Consider the following 21,397-nt stretch of genomic DNA (forward strand, 5'->3'; position numbering starts at 1 on the left):
ATGTATTGCACGTCATCTGCAAGCGGGTATCACGACAGGACCGGCCGGAGACTTTTTCTTTTAGAGCCACGAAGAAGAGATGCCAGACCAGCCTGCTCATGCTGCAGCGATCAAAACCAAAGCCCGTAATTTGTTTTCGTCTTCACAATTTTCTCCGGTTGATAAAGGGAAATTTGATTTTGTTTGGAGGATACTGCCAGCCTCACAGCAGAGGTTTTTTTTTTTTTTTTGGGGGGGAGGGGGGGGGGGGGGTGGCGGCTGTGCATGACATGATACGAGGCACGGACGCTGCTTTCTCCCATCTTATTGCTGTGCTTTATTGACCTGACAGCTTTGCATATGTTTCACACCATTGGACAACTATGCAGTTTCCCTATGCGGAGCCACTTGAATATCACCTCCTTATACGCACGAGTGCCAAAATGCAAAGTACCTCAAGTGTCTGTTTTATATATTTAGTCTACATTTCAATATGCAATTTGTTGACTGCAGGATGATTCGTTTTACAGTCAGTTTTTATGTTACGATACACTGTGACTAAAGGTGACCCGCAACTTGCATTTCATTCAGTGAGAAACACAAAGATAAACCCCTTTTATAGCAACAAATGGTAACCGATTTGCATTTGACATTCATTACCCTGCAGTAAGCTACCCCCCCCCCCCCCCACCTGCCTTTTTTGAGACATGCCGAAGATATAGGTAGGCTGTAATGCAAATCCCCCCATGGGTGTTCAGAGAGTGAAGCCAGGGCAACAACAGCACTGTGTTATGTGTGTCAGAGCCACTGGATAGACTATATCAGATTTAAGGGTTGGGGATGTGGAGGTAAAGCTTTACCTTGCTGCATAATGAGTGCAGGAGCAACAGTCGGCGTACCAGTCATTTAAATACTCTGCTTTTTTTTTTTTTTTTTTCGAACAATAGATGGAAATTTGTGCTTGTGTGTGTGTAGTGATGAGCTGATAGATTAGCAAAGCATGACATTTGTGCTCTGGCTGAACTAATAACAATGAACAACGCTCTCTTAGTCAAGTGTGCTTGTGTTAGGTTGTTGTTTCATGGCTCTGCAGTAATCTGTGTGTTCAGCCTGCTGGCATGTTAAGAAGAGATACAGGGAAGGAATGCTAATTCCTTCAAAACGTGACGTAGGTGAGTCTTTGAAAGATAGCAACAACTCCTCATCCAGACCGACAAAATTGTACAATTTCAAACCGACCCATGTAGATACATTATTTGGCCTATTGTTACCTGTCCTCTCTTTGCCTGCTTTGACGTTTACTGCTCTCTTGCTTTTTTTAATTTTTTTTTATGTCAGTCTGCACACTGACTTATATCGCCCTAAGACGATGTCACTGAGTGTTTTCTTCTAGAATCCCACCATGCAGCTCTTTGCAAATAGAATTCTCAATTAAAGCTGATGTGGACAAAAACACGGGCTCATTTAACCCTGTTTAGTTGAATCATTTAGTAAGATTAAAGATGAGACAGGACAACACAATAGTTCCACATGCCACAGTTGTTCAGTGTGACTAAAGCTCTTTGGGAAATGGACAAAAAGCATGCTATATCGACTCCAACTGGAGGAACACATTAAATTGCACAGGATAAGATATTTGCTCAAAATAGTCGACCAATGTTGTGTCAGCCTTCTCTGAGGGATCTCTGAATGAGGAGTCAAAATGGTATTTAAAACAACTTGACACAGCTCCACAAATAGGCAAACAACATTTTTGCTGCCAATTCTGCACTTTGAAGGGACTGAATAGACGGCAGAGCCAGCGAGCACACAGTGTCAAGACCAGACTTGAATGCCTCATGCATCTAGTGGCTCTCCAGAGATAGGAACCGAGTCGTTGACATCATTTGCTCTCTTTTGAACTATGAATTGAAGAGCTAGATCACACGGCTGGCATCTTTCCTCTGTCTTTGTGCATTAACACACACACACACACACACACACACACACACACACACACACACACACACACACACACACACACACACACACCCTTCTTATCATGACTCACACTCCTTCAAGGCAATTAGTAGATGGACCACATTGGCCTCGCTTTTAGCCACACGCAGACACTTAAAATTTGATCAGTGACAAGTTGCATTGTGCGGCACGGTTTTTAAAAACACTTGTGGGCTGTAGGAAAGATGCTCAACATTAGACACATTTACTTTCCCCGCTGCATTAATGGCACAAGATGTCGATTTTGCAACAGAACACAAAAGTTTCTTATAAATCGAATACAGTACAGTGGTGATCCACGTGGATTGTCGGAGCTGCAGAAAGTAATATGTTTCAGTTGGACACAGAATGTAATGACACGACCAAAATATGTAAAGCAATAGACAGTAAACAGAAAGCAGCGAGGCAATAAAATCAGTCAGGCAAGAATAGAAAGCTAACCAGCTGTAGAATTATGGCATTTCATACATATACATAGGCAATACTCTGGATGTGGGTGTGGTAGAGAAATGGAAAACGAACATCATTGTTGTTAATAGAGTGCCGATAATATAACATTTTAAAGTAATGTTAAAGTTGAGCATCATTGTGGAAAAGCTACTTTCATGAAAACAAAGACGTATAGAAAAGAGCACCGGGCAGCTACCTTGAAAAACCTGCTAATTGAAAAAAACGAGTGCTAACTGACGCCATGTGGACATACAGACATTATGGCAGAGTAAATATACTACTTATACTCTAAAGTGTGATCTTATTCATATATTTTTATTTCGAAGTCTACATCGCTCTCCCATTTGGCTTCGTGTGAACTAATCACTGCTGGGAATTGTGAAGGAAGTGCAATTAACGTCCAACAGTTCATTTCATTTAACACGGTATCAATTATTGACATGCTGAGCTGTTTGGAATCCCTGTTTAAAGCTGAAAGGAGCAGGATTTGAAGTGTCTATTGCCTCAGATATGTTAGAGAAATTATCGAATGTAGAGATGCTCTGTCATTCAGAGTATGTCATGTCCTCTTGTTGTTATTTCAGTTGTAGATCACAGTTCCTTAGGAGCTTTGATTCTGTTTAGATGGTATCTTGTAATACCATAAAGCATAACTCATCCCAGTTTTTTTATTAACAACGGGTTAAATTAAAACACTGAGCCAAATTATATTTTAGCATCTTTCAGCTCATTGTTTTGGTTTGTCTCCTAAAACTTTTCTGTTCTGGTCTCAGCAAACTCGTTTTACAGCTGTTTTTGTTAAAAAAAAACAACAACAACTAAACTTCCACGAAATGTTAACTGCACAATACCAGATAAGATAAGGGAAATGTAAAAAAACATTAGATTAAGAGTCAGATATTTTCCCTTAGGAGGTCGTGAAAACCAAACCAGCAAACAAGCAACTCCCTGCTATTGGCCACTATAATAACTGATCAAACCAAGTTAAAAAGAGGTTTAAGTGGCCGATCTGCTAAGCCGTGTTCAGACTGCCAGCCCAAATCCGTTGTTTTGTCATAATCAGATTGAATCCAGATTGATTTTTGAAAGTGGGAACAGCAAAAACCCACATGAAATGTAATTTTTGCAAACAGATCCAAACAGATCAGTCCGGATGCTCTGGTGACTCAGATTGGGTTTTCTGCATCACTCGCACCACGACACAAAGTGACGTCATTTTCAGAGGGAAAATACCAATGACCCCATTTTTAAATGCCTTCCCTTAGACTCACTTTTACTCAGACCGTTAATACGTTTAAGCTACATATAAATATGACTTGAAGCTTGGTCTCAAAAAAGCAGGAAACCACCCACATTTTATACGTCAGCTGAGCCAAAGCCAGTTATCTATGGAAATATTAAGATGGTACATAATTAAAGAGAAAACTAATTAAAAGCTAATTAATTTTCTCTGATATCTTCACTTGCCAACTTGTTTTTATTTTCATTCAAATCTTTTTACCAATTTCCAGGCATGTGATTATACAGTATAATCTTGTTCTGGGTGATAACTGCTCCACACAGGCAGACAGTGCTAAATCCTTTTAGTTGTCTTTAGAAACTTTTTGCAGTTCTGAGGAATATCTAGAATAACTGGGACATCATCTCAGAGCTCCACAAACAGAATTTAATTTACCTCCATTGCAGTGAGTTTGCAGCAAAACTTATGTTATCCCAAACTCCAGCAAACAAAGGTAAAGCTATCTGGATGGCCCCAAAAGACCTATAGCTTTATTACATTCTGTGCCTGCTTCGGCTGCTTTTCAAAGCCAAGCGCATTCTGCATGCTACTTTATATTGCGGTTGATGTTCCAAAACATTAACGGGTTTCTTTTGATCGGTGGAAGTTTACTAAATGTTCACCGCTTGTTTCTATTCAGCTCGAACAAATCAGCATTTTTTCAGATTAAAATAACAAACTCAAGAAATACCAGCGACACTCCTTATAAGCATGCATGAAGGCGCTGAGTGTGTGTGTGTGTGTGTGAGTGAGAAAACACACATTTCAAGGTGTTTCCCATTTATAAAATGTGAATGTTTATTAAATGTCGACAAGAACATTAAAACACAGTATCAAGATCCAGCAAAACAATCTATAGTACTTCACCAAAAAATTAAAGGAACGGAAAACAAAGTTAGTTCTGCGCTGGGTATGATGGAATGAGAGTACAGAGGGGAGAGGAGAGTGGGAACAGGAGTGGAGGGGGGGGAAAAAACAGAGCAATAAAGAGGATGGGAGTAAGGAGGCAGAAAGAGAAGAGAGGAGAATTTTGGAGCAGGGGACGGGGGAGGACAGGAGGGGAGGGTGGTGGCAGCAGAGGTTAAGGCAATTAAGGAGGTACACGGTAAGAAAGATAGAAGGTTTTGGAGACCTGGGGGATCGATCGGGAAGGTGCTGATGCTCTGTAATGAGCGGGATAACTGGGAACGATGAGAGCCTCTGATTTCACTCTTTTGTCATCTCTTCCATCAGGAGATGTCGCAAGCTGCAGCAGAGAGAGTGACTAGAAAAGGCATTCACTCATCAGAAAACACAGCGAGGGGGTTATGGCAAATAATACATGTCTCTACACTGAAAATAAAAGTGTGTGTGTGTGTGTGGGGGGGGGGGGGGGGGCGGAGGGTGAGGTGGAGGGGGGGGGGGGCAACATAGCATTAACAAATACAGTGAGCACAACGTTGTGTCGAGGTGAACGCAGAATTTGGGAGTGGGTTCTCAAGGTTCGAGGGTACAAGCGCAGTTCAACACAGTACCAGAGGGTGGTGTCCACTCTAATGGGTTTCACAATCACAATAAGTAATAGTTCATTATAATTATGTAAATCTCTCCGTTATCAACACAAATAGCAGGGGGGCGGGGGAGGCAAGTTGTACATAAGCATCACATGACTTCAAAAACACACTCAGCGTCCCGTCCTCTGGTCTGGCTCATGCACATGGGCATGTACACACACCAAAGCGTGTGCATATACGTGTACACACATAGACACTGTAGATGCACACTTGTGTACACACATACATATGCTCTGTCTGGCACAGAGACACAGAGAGAGACACGCACGCACACACACACACACACACACACACACACACACACACACGCACACACACACACACACACGCACACACACACACAGCCCGATTCCTTCTCCTTCATACAATTCGATTATTTCCAATGGGTCGCCATCCTCCGAGGTTGTCACACCTCATACTCTGTGCCGTAATAAACATCTGCAAGTGTTTGTAACACGTGTCTGTGCTTTGATGAGAAGAGGTGGCAGTGGTCCACCAGGACATGACATATGTACACGGCTGAGGTGCTGCAGAAACACACACACACACACAGCAAACTGGGGAGATCCTTTTTTTTTTTTTTTTTTTTTCCCGAGCACCGGTGATGACAGGAAAAACTCACAGCTGTTCCAGTGTCAGAGGTATTCAGTGCAACATTGCTCGGCGCTACACATTAACTCACTGTCAGCTGGGGAGACACTCTTCAGCCCACATTCACAAACTGTTCCCCAAGTGCCGCAGGACTTCCCGAAAGCCAAGGAGTCAGAAAGATCGCGTATGTCCACGAAGGCAGCTCACGTGCCAAGAGGTTTCGAAATCGCTGTCATTATTGTGCCTCAGGAAAAAAAAATTGTGCTGCGGATTTGAACGAGCATGTGCTTGAGGGATAATCACGCTCCTCCTCTTCACTCATCATTCAACCGTCGGAGCAGCTCAGGCCGCTCCCACCTGTCGGTCAGGTAGAGGAGAGGAAAGAGTTCTGTGAATACATATCGCTTCACGTCATTTCTTTTTTTTGTTTTTTTTAAACCAGTGGATTTTTGTTAAGTCCATGTGCTTAAGTTCTCTTTGTGTTTAGCATAGTAAGAAACAGATTCACATGCTCTAAAATTCATACACACTGTACAATAAAATCTACAGATATTTTAAAGCTTTTATTACATCCCAAAAAAAAGTTGATTCACTGACTTAAAAAAAAAAGACGGAAAATCTGGAATTTTCCGCCCGTGTGTTGTCGTTGTGGTTTTTCTTAACATATTTCATTTTTTTCTCTGGTTTTTTTCATTCTTTCTTTCTTTTTTTTTTTTTTGCTTGCTCTAGGCAATTTTGTCTTTGCCGTAACACACTGTAGAATTTCTACTCAAAAGAAAAAGACGGTAGTTGAGAGCGTCAAGTCTCTATTTTACAGCAACTTTTACTCTCTTTGCATGACAAGAGAAACTGTATCACACAAACAAATCCCATAATAATCACCCAGAAAGGAGAGAAGAATTACAAAACAGAGGACAAACAAGAGAGGCGGAAATGGGGGGGGATGTAGCATTTCCTTGACGGGTCACACTGGACGGTTCCAACGGTCTATTTTAAAATTGTTGACTGTGGCTTTTCCTTTCTAAAACAGCACATACCCTCTTCTGGCTTTGTTTCAACTACTTAGATGGAGAGAGTGAAGGCATGCCAACCATGCATCATGTTTAGTCTGTCTGTGCTAAACATTGTAGTCAATCGAGAAGCTCAGTTGAACTCGAGACAGGAAATTGATAGTGTTGGAGAACTCTATCTGTCTATCTGTCTGTCTGTCTGTCTGTCTGTCTCTCTCTGTCTGTAGACACACACACACACACACACACACACACACACACACACACACACACACACACACACACACACACATATATGCACATTCACACGTGCGCACCTACACACACACACAAAGTGCTGGGTTACCATCTGCGAGTGCTCCATCAGTTGGCCAGTACTCAGCTGGCAGGCAGATCAGACAAAGTGCCCAATATGCTCCCTAATGGTCCAAGTCAGATGAATGAGATCCTCCATTGTCTCTTTTTCTTTTTTCTTTTTTTTCCAATCTTTTCTGCACCTCCTCTTCTTCCACTTCCTCTCTCGCCTTTGAGTCACTCTGTCCCCCCCACCCCCTTTTTCCTTTCAACCAATTTAACTCTTGTCAAATTGTTTCCTCCGTCTCCATCTCATTACCTACGGGCCCGGCACTTCTTGCCCACTGCCCTGCTGGGTCTCATTCACACAGATCAAGGATGTAAATGTGACATAGTGCACCACTGCGCTGTCTCTTCTCACAGGTGAAACTTCCTTTGTACGGGGATGGGGGGGGGGGGGGTCTCCTGTTCATGTTTTCTGAAGGGTTTGTCTTTTTATATTATAAGAGGAGCAAACCCTCTCCAATTCATAGATTATACAGCAATGGGCAGTGAGACTGAACCCCAGTCTAAGTGCCGTGTCAGCACAGATGGGAGGTCAGAGTTTCATGTCGAGGGAAAATCACTGGTGTGTGATTCTGCAGGGGATGGTCGGACCACCATGTCAGACTGAATAAAGCTAGCGCAGTGGGCTCAGGGCTCTGGTATGCTGTTTTTGTGAAGTGAATGATACAAAAAAAAAAAAAGATAAGGGCATCACGGTAACAGAATGGGACCACAGGACGGATTATGTTGGCCAGCATGACGGTGTATCTGAGTGATGGAGGAATAGGGGTGAAGAGGAAGAGAGACATCACGAGGCGAACAGCAGAGTCAACTAAACTCAAAGAGGTATGTTTTTTTTTTAGTGAACAAACAATGTCAAGACATGGAACTCCATTTAGCTGTCAGAAAATTGTGGTTTTGTAATGTTTCAAAAAATGTCTTCCTTTCCCTGTTTTGTCAGTTTCATTTATTCTCGGGGTCACGGGTGGGGCGGATCTTTATCTCGGAGAACTTGAGGGAATACTGCCAGCCAGTCCAGGAGGACCACTCGATGCCATCGGCGTAGGAGGTGTGCTGACCACGCAGGTACTGGCCGTTGAGGTTGGAGGTGTGGCAGTTTCGGTACCACCAGGCGCCATGGTAGAAGGAGGCGCAGTTATTCTCCGAGTGGTCATTATCCCGATCTTTGGTGGTGAACTTCATTCCATTGTGCTTGAGCAGAGAGTCACCTAAAATTTGGAAGGAAATATAAATGTGTCAGTACGTACAAAAAGTAGGATATATGCCAACCTGGTATGACACTAAAGCGTGTAAAACACTCACAAGTCCACTAGAGAGCAGCGAATCAGTGTCACTGCTTTAAGACAACAAAACCACGTGGAAAACCAAATCACATGTGGTTAGGGTTACGCACCAAAGTTACCTTGTTTTAAAGAAATCCATGTCGCCTTCTACCAGACACTAATACTGCGTTCATGGGGTCGTATTCGCTGTGTACATGTGAAGAATCTATAGAAACGGCGCCCTCTTGTGGTATTCACGAAGTCGGAACTAAACATTTTCCATAAGCCTCGAGTTAGCAAGTTGTGACGTCTTTGCTAACATTTACAGAAAGGGCAGACGCCAAGGAAATTCATTATCTTTGGATGTTAAGCTAATATATTGTAATTTGTAAAGTTCGTCTTCGTAAGTTCGATATTAGCCTTCTCAAGAATCTTCCCAACGGCCTCATCTCTTCCCTCTGTGCCTTTGCATTTCCTGCATTACATGACCGCCCCCCTCGTTAGCTTGCAAAATTTTTAGCCTCTCTGGCTTCTAGACTCCGTCCACATTGCCGTTGCCTAGCAACAATGATATGACGACTCAAACACTTAAACGCCAAGCATACGGTGCACACAACTTCCCACGTTGTAACCACGAGCTCTCGAGTTCCATCTGAATGCAGCATTAGCCTGACCTCCGGGGTGACAGTCCGCAACGGATGCCAGTAGCCTGCCCCTCCTACGTCCTCGAAAGGACTGCACTGCTTTTCTACTTCGCTAGATAACCTCTGTCACATGACCTGTCTGATGTGACTTGTGTCTACTTTTCACGTCGCGGCGACAAATAGGCTACCTTCAAATAGACACACTGCCTTCGAGTGGACTGGCCGGTGTATTGCATACTTTGCTGTGATACTGGGATGTATATAGATGTCTGTTTATGATGTGTATTTGGCCATTAATTGAATGAAACAGGCTCTCATAAACAAGAGCAGCTGGAAGATTAAAAGAAAAAAAAAATATAAACAACAGCTTTTGCATTTCCTTTACATCGTCCACCAGAATAGTCTTAGATCTGAAAAGAGAAACCAGTTATCAGACATACTCACAAGTGATTAGCTTTAAAATAGCCCACAGCTTTTTAATTAATCATTTGAATAAACAAAGAGATGAAAGACAAAAAAAAAAAAATTAAGCTCCGCAGTTCTCCAGGGTATTTCTTTTCATTATCTTAAGCGGGACGTCAGACGGCTTTGTGGGCAATTCATCACAGGTTCTGTGGTGACCTTTTATACTTTACACTTTTTAATAACACCCGTCAAAGATTTCATTAGGATGTCTATCAGCGAATGGACAAAAAAAAGTTTTCAGTATTTTTGTAACCGGCACAAAAAGCATTCAAAGTAATCCGTAATAACCAATGTGAGTGGAATTCTTTCCTGCGACCTGCGATTGTGGATATGACAATGATGTAAGACCACTGCAGGGATGCGGCACAGCCAAGTTGCATCACCTAAGTGCTCTTAATCACGGCCTGGGCGGCAAGTCTGATCCCCACAATCAAACTGCTGAGCTGAAAATATCTCTGACTACATAAAGATTTCTCACTGGCAAATTCTCTCCCATCGATAACTGCTTTGCAAGCCTCCGCTCTAAGAGGCTCACGAGTAAAATGAAAGCAGTGTTTTGCAGATACTGCGGTAGACCCAAAGATTTTTTTTTTAGCAAATGGATGTTCAAAGAGTGCATAATGTTCAATATACTCCCCATACCTTCCCTTCACTCTCTGCCCCTTCCTTTCTTTTTAAATCAGGCTTCACACTGTGACCAGAGGTGGATAGAAGAAGAAAGCTGTGAGCTGAATGAGAGACTGCTCACCAGCCGTCAGGCGATGGCTATCAGCTCGTCGGGGCATCAAACAGCCTGTAATTGCCCAGGATGAGGCCGCCCAGCTCCTTACTCTCACTCTGTCCTACTCTACTCTCTATTTGGCACAACTATGGTAACCACTCAGTGGGAAAAAATAATTTGACAGGCACGTCTGGTATTCATGTTGTGTGCCGCTTGACGTTAGGAGAAAATAAATAGCGGGGGAGGAGAAAGGGAAAGAAAAGAAAAAAAGAAACAGCTCAATGGTGTCAACAATGGGATGATGTCCAGAGGGTGTATAGAAAGGCAAGGGGGGGAAAAAAAACAAAACAAGAGGCACTTAAAGGCTCATTTACAAGGCTCTGGATGTCACCTTGGTGGCTGGGGGCCGGCAGCCTCCTCTGATGCCCATTAAGATCCAGCTGCTCCCGGCCCAAATGAGCACCTGTCAGCTGATCGGAAAGCGGCCGCAGCAGAGCAAAAATACTACTAATAATAACAGGACCTGGAGGGAAGCTGACGTGGGAGCGTGAGCATCCTGAGAGAGTTTGAATACCCTTAATTTGACTGGGTTCAATACCCCAAGAGGCAAAATGAGTTCAAGGTCAGGCCACGAAGAGGACAGGCCAGGAGCATTACGTTTTTTTTTTAGCAGATGCCATATCGGGGCAAAAAAAGCTGTTATACACACAACACATTTTTCTTTCCCTGTTTATTTATTTATTTTTTATTTTTTTTACTCTCTTTACCGCTGTGCCTCCTGTGTCCCTTAGATATCTCTATCCTCATTTTTATTTACCTCTCCCTCTCTCGCACCTGTCCCCTTCGTTCCTCCATCCTAGTTTCTTTCACCTCTCCTCCTTCCTCTCCGCATGTCTTCCACCGCTGCATCTCTCATATCTGTCCCCATTCTCTCCGTGTTCTCGACGCCACGCTCCCCAAAGGTTCTGCAAAGTGCTTCTTCATTTCAACGTCAGGTTTTATGTTTATGCTGCAGGTCAAGCAGTGCAATTAATTGGCAGTAATTTAATCAAGGTGACGGGTAGCTGGGTCGGATCTGGTGGTTGGTGGAGGGGTGGTGGTGGTGGTGGTGGGGGGGGGGGAGGGGGGGGGCAGAGACGCACAGACGCAGACACTGGTAGTCCCTCACTGTCTGCACGGATTAACAAGTGGACACACCTACTGCACTGTAAAAATAACGCACTATTATTCTACTCAGCGGGCAGAATGCAGGAGGAAGGTGGCTCGAGGTTCACACGCTGCTGTTCGCAATTAGGTAGGATGAAAAATATGTGCAAAACCAAAATAGATACTAATCAAGAGTGCAAGCACAGTACGTCTTGCAAGAAAAGTCTAACGAGTTCCTTTTGTGCAAAGTACATACCTGCATTGCCGGAATAGTCTCCCACAGTCAAAGGGTATCCATCATCATCAGGGTCCACGGAAAAGAGGCCAACTCCAAAGGTACCGTACTGAGCAAATGCTGTGCTATTTTCAAAGTCCTCCAAGTCGATACGCATCTCATAGTTCCCCTGGATGGACAGGGCATGGATCTGCTTCAGCCCTGCAGGGGGGTAAAAAAAGAGCACGATGAGGACCAAAACAATCCATTACGAAGTACTACCGTCGTTCTCAGCAAACAATATGAAGCTATTTCAGCAACCTCTCAACGCCTCACATTTTCCTGGAAGTAAAATGTAACATGGTTTTTGTCCCACTTAGAGTCTCCCCCCCCACCCCCCACTGCTTATGTGGGGATTCTTTCCAGAACAAGATTAAGAGTTTATTTTCAAGTGTGCAGAGTGCATTACTGCTCCCAAAGCTGGAGAGACCAGCTGAATGAATCCATCAATGTATGTGATCTTAAATTAAGTAATTACACTCACTACTAATGATTCTTCACAACGGCATGCAGCTGAAACACAAAGCCTCACTTCAAGCAGCAGTGACGTCACCAGTTGGTTTGTGAACGGCCGTTATGAAGCCTCGAGTTCGGAATTTGGCCGTCGCCATCTTGCTAGCGTGGAGCGGTTTGGAGAAATTTTATTGACTGAGAATTTTATGAGACGTTGAATGGGAGTCTATGGAGCCGGAGGCTTTTTGGAGCCAAGCTCTAGTGGCACCCGGTGGTATTACAGCTTAAGGCACTTCCACATTGGCCTCATTTTTCAGCTACGTCCATTTTCATATAGTCTATGGTTGAACCATATAGTTGGTCTCATCAATGCAACATACTCTATTTGAACTCTATTGACCATCAATGTTCACTTCCCAATACTAAACACACAAGGTATCAGTTTATGTTCAGTACCAATTTTCAACACATGAAAACACATGGTGGGAATACTTTTGGGCAACCAAATCGTGTTACAAAATGTTGGTGCTGGATCGGATCAGTCGGAGGGACGGTAGCACCAAACATAACCAAATTCCATTGAATACCCTGACGTAACGATCGTCTGTTTGTCTTTAATTGCTTTGAACTCTTCATGACATGGTGGAGTGTCCTGGATTTTTTTTAAACAGAAGCTGAATTGTGGATTTATAACCAAATGATTATCATTCTTCCAAAGGAGGAGGTATTTATACCTTGTAAAAACTCAACTTAAAAGTTATAATTGTATTATCCAATAAAGAAAAAAAAAAAAAAAAAAAAAAGAAAAAAAAAAAAAAAAAAAAAAAAAAAGGTCAACAACATCTCTGGCCTCCTCATAATAGAATTATACAAAATTATAAATTCTGCGCTCCAATTAGTTAGAAGTGTTTGAAATTGACTTCATTCAAAACACCCCGATAAAGGATGAATATTTAAGCTCTCACTGCAGCACTAAAGTAATCATTCCAATTCCCTTCAATTCTGATCTATGATGAGAAAAAAAAAAATCCTGCTCTGCTCTCGGGGTATATTTATGAAAATTGTGATATAAAGGCTGAAAGGGGTAATTTGATGTTCTGCTGGAGGAAGACAGGTGTAACGTGACTTCATTAGTGCAATTATTCTAAAGCAGGAACACATAAATACATGTAATTGCACATGCTGTGCAGTTTTTTCGGGTCAAAACTATTTTGAGGAAATTCGCTTGTTACCCATCTGTAACTCCCCTTTTGATTACATGCATGTGTTTTGGTCCCAGCTCGTTAATGTCCAAAATTTCATGGGCGATATACCCTTGATTAAAATGTATTTGCATATCAAAGTACATGTCATTACTGTATCCTCAATTCATTTTTTGCTTTTGAGAAAAAAACCCTCTTTGCCTCCTCAGTTTGTGACAAGATCATGTTTGTGTCACTGTACGTTTTCATAAATACTTGAAAACATGTTTCCGCTCGCAGTCATGACTTAAGACAAACTTTTTCTGAAGACCACTTCATAGACTTGCAGTACACATCCACACGTCTCAACTATTTCAGACTCGAGTCTGCCATCACTTCATCGGATGCCCCGAACTGATCTTTTAATTATTGCTTAATCCTTTAGAGAGAGTGTGTAAGACAGAAAAGTGCCAGAGGGAAAACAGGGTTTCCATCCCTTCTTCCTTGCCCCCTCCTGCTCTATGTGTCTCCCCCGCTGTGTCGGAGTGATGCCGCTTCCCAGGGCAGGTTTTTTTGTCTCCCCGGTTGATCAAAGGTACAAGAAGAACCGTATGTCGGGCAAGAGAGAAGCAGGAAAGACTCTACCTGGGTCCGTGGAACAGAAAACACAAGGCAGGAAGACAAACAAAAGTGAACAATAGCTTCAAAACTCTGTTGAACGTCCTCCCTTATGCCTTCAAATGCACCCTATAGCATTACGATGCATATTTGAGAGAATAAAACTGGAGGAGAATGAATTTAAAGCGTGCGCCGATGGAGAAGCTTCAAAGGCTTCACAGGTAGGAGTGAAGGTTGGCTTTAGAACACAGAGAGCGAGCTGTTGTTTTACCGAGTCTTGTAACGTGACTCAGAATCACCATGAAAGCAGCCGCGCGAGAGGAAGGAAGGTGTTTTTATGAAGCCGAACACTGTCATTTTACCTCCTACGGCAATCATCACCTTCGCAAATGAACCTCATTCTCTTTTTTAAAGCTTACAAACCTCAAACTGACTTTCGCCTAATTTGAATTCCACCGTTGTAGAGAATTGCACTCTGAGAGTGCCTCGTCTGAAGTAGAGGGCTAATTTGATGACAAACACAGCTGAAAGAACCCATTATTATTCCGAGACAGAAGCTCGCAGTCTGGACCCAGGCAGTTAGTTTGGATTTAATCTAGCCCAATGGGAGGTTGATCCCGGTCTTTTCATTTTCACAGTGGATCAGCGAATTTGAGGTGGAGAATCAGTCATTAACACATTCATCGGCAGGTAACTTTATGCATTTCAGTTCCCCTGTTAATTTTTTATATGAAGAGCATAATATGCAGAGAAAGAGACACTTGGAAACGCACACAAAACGCAACACATTTGCACACCCGCCTTCAGAGAAACAAAAATGGCTCATTTGCAGAAATAGTTTTCATGTCATAGCCCTTTGAGAAAAAGTATCAATCCACACAAACACCTCAGGGAAAAGTACCCCGGAGTGATTTGATAAACTTCAAAAGACAGACTTAGGATGTTTTCTCTTTCAGGAAAAAAAAAAATAAAAAAAAAATAAAGCAACAGATGCAACACAACTCTATTTAAAGACTCTAAGGCTTCCAACTGTATTTACATAACTTTATTTCAGTCTCTAATTAAAGCCCCAGAGAATCTCAGCACGACTCCAATTCAGAATAATTAAAGAGGAAGACAAGTGAAATAACAACAGAGACTTCTTTGGTTAAAATCTAAATGCTCAGGTGTAACTCTCTGTTAATTAAATGCGATTGTTAGGTTATTTAAAATGGGTTCTGATACAAAGGAGAATTTTGAGGTGTTTTGCTTCAGTATTAAAATGCTGATTGCTCCGTTGGGGAGAGAAATCTTCTCTCTTCTCGCTGATTTGCCATTTAAAAGAAGCTAAGCGCAGATTCGAAAAAAAACAAAACCCCAACAACTTCTGTCCTCCTGCGTGCTTTATATTGGCAGTTAGGCTACGCTTTCTTTATTCCCTTTATTTTGACGAGTTTTATATCATTGTGTGTTTTCATGTGCTGTCTGCAGTATAGTATAGTATGTCACATTCAGAGAATAATTAGATGTACACTACTTTAATTACAAACACGTAGTGCTGCTGTGTAAATTTCTGAAACAACTACAGATAAAAACGAAGGGATGTGACAGTGCCAAAGGAATACAATAATAGTGTGAACTTCTGTTTAACCGAAATACTCGATTTCAAATTCACTTCAGTTTAGTGCAGAGGCGTATTGTTGCCATGACAACAAAAGAAAAACAGATCAGTGGGCCTATCACATTACAACGTAAAAAGTTTATTGTTCTAAAATATAAAATGTATTTCATGTTTTTAATGTTGTAACAAGGTATTTGCCTGTTATTGCGACATACTAAGGTATGCAAGTTACAGTAAACAACGTTTCATTCAATCGTGGCTTTTACGTTATAAAAATGAAAGTTTTACGTGAAGATGAAATGTTCATTTTATAACAATATCAGTTATCTAGTTTTAACGTGAAACATTTTTTATAACAATAATCCATAATATAGATAACGTATATTATAAATAGTATTTTGTTACAACAAGATTTAGTTTTAAGTTTTTGCGAAGTAATAACCTGAAAATATAACAAAACATTATTATATTATTATAAAAAAATTTATAACAAAAAATGAAATTAACCGTTTTTTGTTTTTTTTCTATTGTCACAGCAATGCACTTCCATATATTAGTAGTTGTTAAAGGAACAAGTTAGCAGCTCTGTGAGGTCAAGGTTGATGAGGCTGTGTATGGGCATCACAGCACCTTGATCTAATACTAACATCAGCATGCTATCCCGTTTACCATGCTAGTTTGGGGTAAAATATATATTTGTTACTTAACTGTAAACATGAAGTACGGCTAAGGCTGAGAGGAATGTTTTTAGTTTTGTAATATTTCATAAACCACAGTACCAAATGTCTCCGTACCAAATTTCATGCATGGCAACCCATCTAACAGTTGCTGAGAGATTACAGTTTGGTCCAAAAGTAGTGGACCGACAGGCTGACATAACCAAGAGACAAAACATTTAAATCTACCAATAGAAGCCAAACTTTCTGTTTGTACACTCCGGTTCAAGCTGTTTGGCTCATTTAAAGATAGTTGGCTAAAGCTACAGATTTGAAATATCTGATCAGTGAAGAAACGACGAGAATAAATGCATTGTGGGAAAAATGCTATTAGGATAACTCTGAAAAAAGTATAACGATGATTATTCCAATACCTTAAAATGACTAGTTTGTTTATTTAAATAAAACGTTCTTATTTATGTTTAAGGTTCGAGCTATTCATCTTTTAATTTGGATTCAATATAAACTGGCAGCGTGATGTACATTGAGTCAAGGTCAAGTATTTAGTGTGATCAATTACTTCAATCCTTTTCAGTAACCCAAATGTTTTTTTTATTTTGTTTTGGTTGTTTTTTTTTTTGGTGTGGGTGTGATGTAGTCATGATACAGGCTAGGGAAATTATTTCGTTTTCATACAGTATAATAAGACCAGCAAACACTAACAATGTATGGTATGGAGCTTTCCATGAACCTTGGTTCAAAATTTGATAAAAAGAAAAAAAAAAAGAAAAAAAAGAGACCCTCACAGGCATTGAACGCATCATGTTATCTGAGTTGCAATAACTATAATGGTGAAGCCTGTAGCGGGTTAATGTGTTTAAATCTAGTTTTAATACTTTTTAACTATTTCAACATTAAAATTGAATGTCTCCTACATGCATAAACCAATGTGTGTTTAGTCAAATTATCACAAACTAACATGGAGCAAACCCGGGGCACAAAATACCCGTTTCTGTGACTCTGGGTGAAATTGTGTGGGAATGTAATTCGTTGTTGTCCTGAGGGCTCTTGGCGCGCTAAACCACCCCTGGCTTGACTTACAATCTTTTCTCGAGCAATTTCCTGCCCCTCCGATAGCACCATCCAACTCTTCAAATGACAGATTCAAAAATCGGTAGCAATCTTCTTTCAACTTTTATTCTCCCGATGAATCACTGCATTACACGAGTGTACCACAGTGCAATAATTACTCAGTGTCATCCGAGAAGAAGATAAATAATACTGCCACAATCAGCATCTCATTTTTAAACAATCAATGTGTTTACTGATAAGGAATCTCATTTAGAGTGACCGTGATTGCACGGTGATGGAGCAAAAAAACTTTTAACGTTCTTTTGCCAAAGTTTTTTCCTTCAGAATGCCAGAAAAGTACAGAGCCTTCCACGGAGTTCAAACAGTGACTGCAAGCTAAACCATGAATTATGAATATTAGCACATCAGGTGGATATAAGAGTACCATATATATGCTGCAAGTAAAGAAGCAGGCCAATGTTAAACTATGAACATTAATACAACGATTGGTTCAATTTGGGAATAAATCAATGAAAAATGACAACAGAAATTATATATACCTGAAATGACATCAATAAACTAGGTCATGATAATCCATAATTCATTTTCACAGCTCTAAGGTTTATAGGAACAGATTTAGCTTATTTAGAACATGAAGACAGCCATTTGTCATTTTTTTTTAAAATCTTTTATTCATTCTGAGGGGAGGGGGGGTATTGTGTTTCTCCAAAACACAAAAGGAAACAAAGCTGAAGTCTTCCTGACATTGATTAAACCATTACCACCAGGGATTGTTGCTCCTTAAAATGTGATTTTTACAGCTAATGAGACTGACATCAATGGCTGGATTAAAAATGTAGAGGACGTCTAAAATATGCCTCTGTGATACTGCTAAAAGGCCCTAATATTAATGATTTATTTGCTTTTATTTGAAAAGTATGTAGAGGAATGTATTAGATGCTTTTAGGGGACGGGTTTCACAGCGTATCGCATGCAGCACTATGGGGCAAAGAGGAAAAAAAAAACAAAAAAAACCATCTCTAAACCCAACAGAGAAATGATTACGGTTCTCTGCCGTTTGTGACATTTCTCAAAGTTAATTATTCATCATGCTTTTCTCCCTGTGTTGCTGGGGGGCAGCTCCTGAGACTGTTTCAGCAGAAAAAGGAGAAAAGGAGCAGCACTCTTCCACCCCCCCCTGCCTTCCCACCATAACTCAAACCCCCCCCTCCCCCCCACATGTTGTCTTTCTACTTCACCTCCCCCCCCCTTCCATCGTTCCCTCTTGCTTAATCTTCGTGTCATGCTATTTTATTCTACGGAGATAGTGGAGGACGAGGATGCGCTCTTTCCGTATAGCCACAAGGACAGTTCCCGTACCCTTTGCCATCGGGGGGGCGAAGCTGGTCGAGGGGGTCTGTGAACACGCGTCTGCTGAAAAGCTTGCTGTCGTCTCCTCTTAGGGAATACAAAAGGCCTGCTATCTGCGGTTCTGCGCCCCCACCCCTCCCCTCCCCTGTCATCAAAAGATAGGAGTGCAGGGAGAAAAACAGAGACAGGTGTGTGCAAGAACTCTCCGGCTTGCCGCTCCCTCGGAGCCAACTGTGACATTTGGTGGGACAAAAAGCAAAAGAATTCCGTGATTAACTGTCACACCTCTGACATTGCGATGCCATTTTTTTTTTTGCAACTTTTCCCTTTGCAAAATACCAAGTCAAGGCTGTCAGTTTATTTTATTTTTTTTAGAAACTATGCTATTTATCATAAAGAGGAGGACACTGTATCTGTTTTTAATCCCTAGTGAGGGACTTCAATTTCTTTTTTTTTTTTTATAAGGCTGGCTATTGGAGAGGATAGTCGAGTTAATACATGTTTTTTTCTACTGTATCCTTTGAAGCTTATGAGCTCTTGATCCCCCCAGTTACAAAAATACAGATCGTGCAAAGTTCAAATGCTTTACCCATACCAGCTCACCTCTCACTATGAGTGGTGAATGTTCAGACAAGCTGTAGATCAAATAAGATATGGCCCCTTCTCTTGCTGAGGATCAGAAAAGAGAGAGGGGCACTTCATGCATGTACTTTGACTGATAGAACAAGTGCATAAGAGGCTGATTTCACAATATTCAAAAGCATTTCAAGACTGAATAGAGAATATTCTTTAGCTGAATGAACACTTCAATGGCACTATTTGTTCAGCGGCAGACACACTGCGCCGTTCCCCGGGCTGCGTCTAACTTGGGAATAATGATCTTGGGAATGTTTGTTCACTTTGCCCACAGCGCCCTCATTACTGCTCTCAGGAGTCACTCGCTTCATCTTTGAAGATAGGTACATTTTGCAATTATATTATTGATACATATTGTTTCTTTTTCAATCTTAATGGGTTTCTGCGTAGACAATCGCTCGCCGAGCTGCATATTTCTGACCCCCAGCGCTTGCAACCGAATTAAATCTGGTCCGGCTTTAATGGGAGCTGTCTCACAGTGCCGGAGACGGGGGTGGTTCGACATGACTGCAGGTGATTGGTGTGTAGGATGACAGTAAGGGAAAACAAAAAAGAGAATACATGCCTTTTAACACAGACATGACAGTCCAATAATCACAAGGCAATTAGGATATTTCTAAATCACTAAACCTGGGCGTCGTTCATTATTATCTCAAGGTCAGGGGTCATATTTAATTGGACAGTGTGAACATACAGAGCAACAGATCACAGCAGTTGAAAGCAAAGCTGTTTTGGTGGCAGCCCAATGGAGCTATCAAGTGTTAGAGAAACATAGAAAAAAAAAAAATCACATGTACTTCAACCAAGGGCAATGAAAGAGCTTTAAGTGGAAGGAGGTATTTTGGTGGTTCTTATCTGCTTAAAGTGGCAAAATACAATATGTTAGCAGCCTTTAATGCATTGAGTGAAGATAGTATGAATCAGCTTGTGTTTGCTAGTGGCATAGATCAGTACCAGCTGCTTAATTATTACATAAAAGATCTGTTAGATAGTCCTTTTAATTCTGGTGGGTATAGGTTCTTATAGGAAAACTCCACATGGGTGTAAAACCACAAGGTTTCATACAAGACTTAACTTAATTTAGAATGTGTTCCCATAAGTCAAAAAGATGCACTTGTATAACAAGCAATTACTGAGGCACACAAAATAAATTATAGCATAATGAATGGAGAGACACTAAATGAAGGCTTAATTGTGCAGTAATTAAAAAAACAAAACAACAACTTTAAAATACACAAATAAACATTGGTGTGGTAGTGCATATACAGTAAACAACACATACTCGGAAGCTAAAATTATGCAGCATTGAGGCTGAATAATCAATACACAGGTAAACAACCTACAGTATGTTGGACTCTGTCACTGCGAAGGCCCGAAGGCTATAGATACAACACAACAAGAATTAATTGGCTTCATATTTAATAAGACATCTAGTCTTTCTATTTAGTGAAGAAAACTAAAACCGTGATGTCATGCTCAAATATATTCATTTGAACTGGACCTTTTTAAACTTTTTAGTTATATAAAGGTTCATTTAATTGTATTTATATGGCGCCAAATCACAACAGAGGTCATCTCAGGGTGCTTAAAATAGTAAGGTCGAGACCTTACACTATTAGAGAGAGAAAATGAACAATTCAACAATTCCCACATGAGCAGCAGTGGGGAGGAAAAACTCCCTTTTAACAGGGAGAAACATCCGACAGAACCAGACTCAGAGGTGGGCGGCCATCTGCCTCCACTGGTTGGTGGAGTGTAGCATGAAATTAGATATTCTTACAATGTTTTGTTCATACAGTGGAACTGTCAATATTTACTGTAGGTCGATTTGGGCAACATTACATTACATTTTTGTTAATCTCGCTAATTAGCAAATTTTTAAAACTATTTACCCATATTATTATTTGAGCTTTTCACAACATAATATTTAAACTGTCAACTCTTTATCCATCACTGTTACGTATTCTAACTATTTAGCTGATACTTTTAGCCATATAAACTGTTTGTCCATTAGTCATCTTCATCAACCATGTTTCCATTCCTTCTAGTTAACTATTTTAAACATTAATTCATGACATT

The 21,397-nt window shown here is 41.0% G+C and overlaps 1 protein-coding gene across 2 annotated transcripts in view; it reads right to left on the reverse strand.

Moving 5' to 3' along the window:
* Nucleotides 1-4,479: 4,479 nt before the first annotated feature.
* The window catches only part of fibcd1b (fibrinogen C domain containing 1b), a 101,975-nt gene continuing 85,057 nt past the window's right edge, over nucleotides 4,480-21,397 (reverse strand). For both annotated transcript variants that reach the window (XM_069168746.1, XM_069168737.1), the window contains 2 exons: nucleotides 11,715-11,894; nucleotides 4,480-8,428 (listed from right to left, as the gene is read on the reverse strand). In XM_069168746.1, coding sequence (XP_069024847.1) covers nucleotides 8,163-8,428; nucleotides 11,715-11,894 — 446 coding nt within the window. In that variant the 3' untranslated portion in view covers nucleotides 4,480-8,162. The remainder of the gene's footprint in view (nucleotides 8,429-11,714; nucleotides 11,895-21,397) is intronic.

The sequence above is a fragment of the Embiotoca jacksoni genome, unplaced genomic scaffold, assembly GCF_022577435.1.
Source record: "Embiotoca jacksoni isolate LCO1_2020_lvr unplaced genomic scaffold, fEmbJac1.0.p SCAF_10, whole genome shotgun sequence".
Lineage (NCBI taxonomy): Eukaryota > Metazoa > Chordata > Actinopteri > Embiotocidae > Embiotoca > Embiotoca jacksoni.